Below are 2,700 nucleotides of genomic sequence, written 5' to 3' on the forward strand. Positions count from 1 at the left end.
CATTGCCCTTCTCTGGACACGCTCCAGCACCTCAGTGTCTTCCTCGTAGTGAGGACCCAAAAGTGAACACAGTATTTAAGGTGGGGCCTCACCAGGGCCAATTACAGGGGGACAATCACCTCCCTCATCCCGCTGGCCACACCATTTCTAATCTCCAAAGGGTGGCGACCCCACAACCTCTCTGGGCAAATCCGTGCCGGCGCTCGACCACCCTCACAATCGGGATAATTCTGACTTAAATCAGTTTTAAAAGGGTCTGCTGCGAGTAGAAGCCCAGACGACGAGGGGCAATCACCTCGTCACCTCAGGAAAGCGCGCGCGTGGTCGGGGGTGAAAGAGGGGCGGGGAGGAGCGGGGGGGGGGGGGGCGGACGTCCCCCCCCGGCTCCTCCCCGCCCCTCTCCCCCGGCCACGCGCGCGCGCGCGCGCCGGGAGGCACCTGCGCAGGCGCGCACACACCCTGCGCGCGCGCGCGCGGCCGGGGAAGGGGGGGGCGCGCACCTGCGCTGCTCCCACAGCCCCGCCGTGAGGGGCGGGCGGTCCCGCTGCCGCCTTTGAAGGGACCCAGGGGCGGACCCTCCTCTGTGTTCCTTCTCCTTCCTTCCTTCCTTCCATCCTTCCTTCCTTCCATCCTCCGACCGCGCCGGGGGAAAGCCCAGGTGAACAACCGCCACCGGGTGCGTGTGGGGTGGGGTGGGGGGGTGTGGTGTCCGTCGAGTTTGTAAGTTCTCAAAGGATATGGCCTCCCCCCACCCCGGGCGGGATTTTCCTCACAGGGGGTCGGTGAAGGATTCCCCCCCCCCCTTTCCCTCCCCGCCCTTATCTTGGCCGCTCCCTCCATGGCCAAAAAAATAATCCCGCTTTGAAAGCGTGGCGGCTGAATAACGGGGTTTTACACCGGCCCACACCCCAAATTGCAGTTCTTCAACGCGGGGGGGGTGGTGGGGGGGTGTTAGCTATTATATGGGCTCCCTCCCTGCGCCTTCTTCCCTCTGCAGGTGAAGGGAATTGCCGCTCTATCACTCAGCCTCCCTGTGTCGGTCCCTTGGCAGATAATTTCGGGCAGTTTTCAAATTTCCCCCTCCCTCCCCTCCTCTGTTTTTTTATTTTTATTACCACATTTATGTAACAAGTGCCTGCTTGCACATTAGATTGGTGTTGCCGTCTAGGGCGTTGCATGCTCCGGGGGTGCTGTATCCAGTGCTGTGTCTGAACATTAAAAAACATGTCTTTCCGTTGAAGAAGACAGGGGTTAAAATGAATGAAGATCTGAAGGTTAATTTGAGCTGGCTGCCTCAGGATCATGTAGAAGCCAGCTCTACCGAGAATGCCTCAGCCGCAGGCTCCTCCCTGGTTCCTGTCGTAGACCCAGAGCCCGAGCTTTTGGTAAACCCCTGGGACATTGTCTTGTGTACTTCAGGGACCCTTATCTCCTGCGAAAATGCCATTGTGGTTCTTATCATTTTCCATAATCCCAGTCTTCGTGCCCCCATGTTCCTCCTGATAGGCAGCCTGGCACTGGCAGATCTCTTAGCGGGCATTGGATTGATCATCAATTTCGTTTTTGCATACCTTCTGCAATCAGAAGCTACGAAACTGGTTACAATTGGACTGATTGTTGCCTCTTTCTCAGCATCTGTCGGCAGCTTGCTGGCTATTACTGTTGATCGTTACCTCTCCCTATATTACGCTTTGACTTACAATTCGGAGAGGACTGTCACTTTTACCTATGTCATGCTTATATTGCTCTGGGGAGCATCTATCTGTGTTGGACTGCTGCCCGTAATGGGCTGGAACTGCCTCAGAGATGAATCCACCTGCAGTGTTATCAGACCACTCACTAAAAATAATGCAGCAGTCCTTTCGGTCTCTTTCTTGCTTATGTTTGCCCTCATGCTGCAGCTCTACATTCAAATCTGTAAAATCGTGATGCGCCATGCCCATCAGATTGCCTTGCAACACCATTTCCTGGCCACTTCCCACTATGTGACCACCCGAAAAGGAGTGTCTACTTTGGCCATTATTTTGGGGACTTTTGCTGCTTGCTGGATGCCTTTTACACTCTATTCTTTAATAGCAGATTACACCTATCCTTCTATATACACCTATGCCACCCTCCTGCCAGCTACCTACAATTCCATCATCAATCCTGTTATATATGCTTTTAGAAACCAGGAGATACAGAAAGCACTTTGGCTCATCTGTTGTGGCTGTATTCCTTCTAACCTGTCTCAGAGAGCAAGATCACCCAGTGATGTCTGATTGGCAGCTAGGAGGACGCTCATTAATGTGTTACTTCCCAGACATTCTTGCGACACTGTCTTTGGTTTAGATGCATTCATTAAATGGTGTGTAATGGGTTCATATAAAAGCCACAGGATGCACAAACCTTTTTGTAAACAGAAAACCCCAGTGACCAGAATGAATTGAGTGGTTTAAGGGAGACTTCTAAAATCAAAATAATCAGTGTTACAGATTTATAATGTTACTCAGGGTCTTTTTGTTACACTACCCAGACTTTGCCATGATTTTACATTGTTTGCTAATTAAAATTAGATTGAAACAGCATACCTTCTTTGAAATTATTTATGTGATTGAGTACAGTCATACTGCATGTTACACTCTGTTGTCAGGGTTTTTTTTCCCCCTAATTAATTTTAAAACAGGAAAAAAATAAAAAAGGAAAATCTATGTCCTGTTA

General features: G+C 51.2%; 1 protein-coding gene across 1 annotated transcript; it reads left to right on the top strand.

Annotated features, from left to right (window-relative positions):
- The first annotated feature begins 1,256 nt into the window (after positions 1-1,256).
- Positions 1,257-2,261, top strand: GPR12 (G protein-coupled receptor 12). The gene has a single exon (XM_074151985.1). It carries the CDS (start codon positions 1,257-1,259, stop codon positions 2,259-2,261), a length of 1,005 nt encoding a protein of 334 aa, XP_074008086.1.
- Positions 2,262-2,700: the final 439 nt, after the last annotated feature.

Source organism: Numenius arquata, chromosome 1, assembly GCF_964106895.1.
Source record: "Numenius arquata chromosome 1, bNumArq3.hap1.1, whole genome shotgun sequence".
In the NCBI taxonomy this organism is placed as follows: domain Eukaryota; kingdom Metazoa; phylum Chordata; class Aves; order Charadriiformes; family Scolopacidae; genus Numenius; species Numenius arquata.

What these genes read in the sequence shown, in the direction of transcription:
- GPR12 (XM_074151985.1), top strand. Translation starts at nt 1,257, where the DNA reads ATGAATGAAGATCTGAAGGTTAATTTGAGCTGGCTGCCTCAGGATCAT.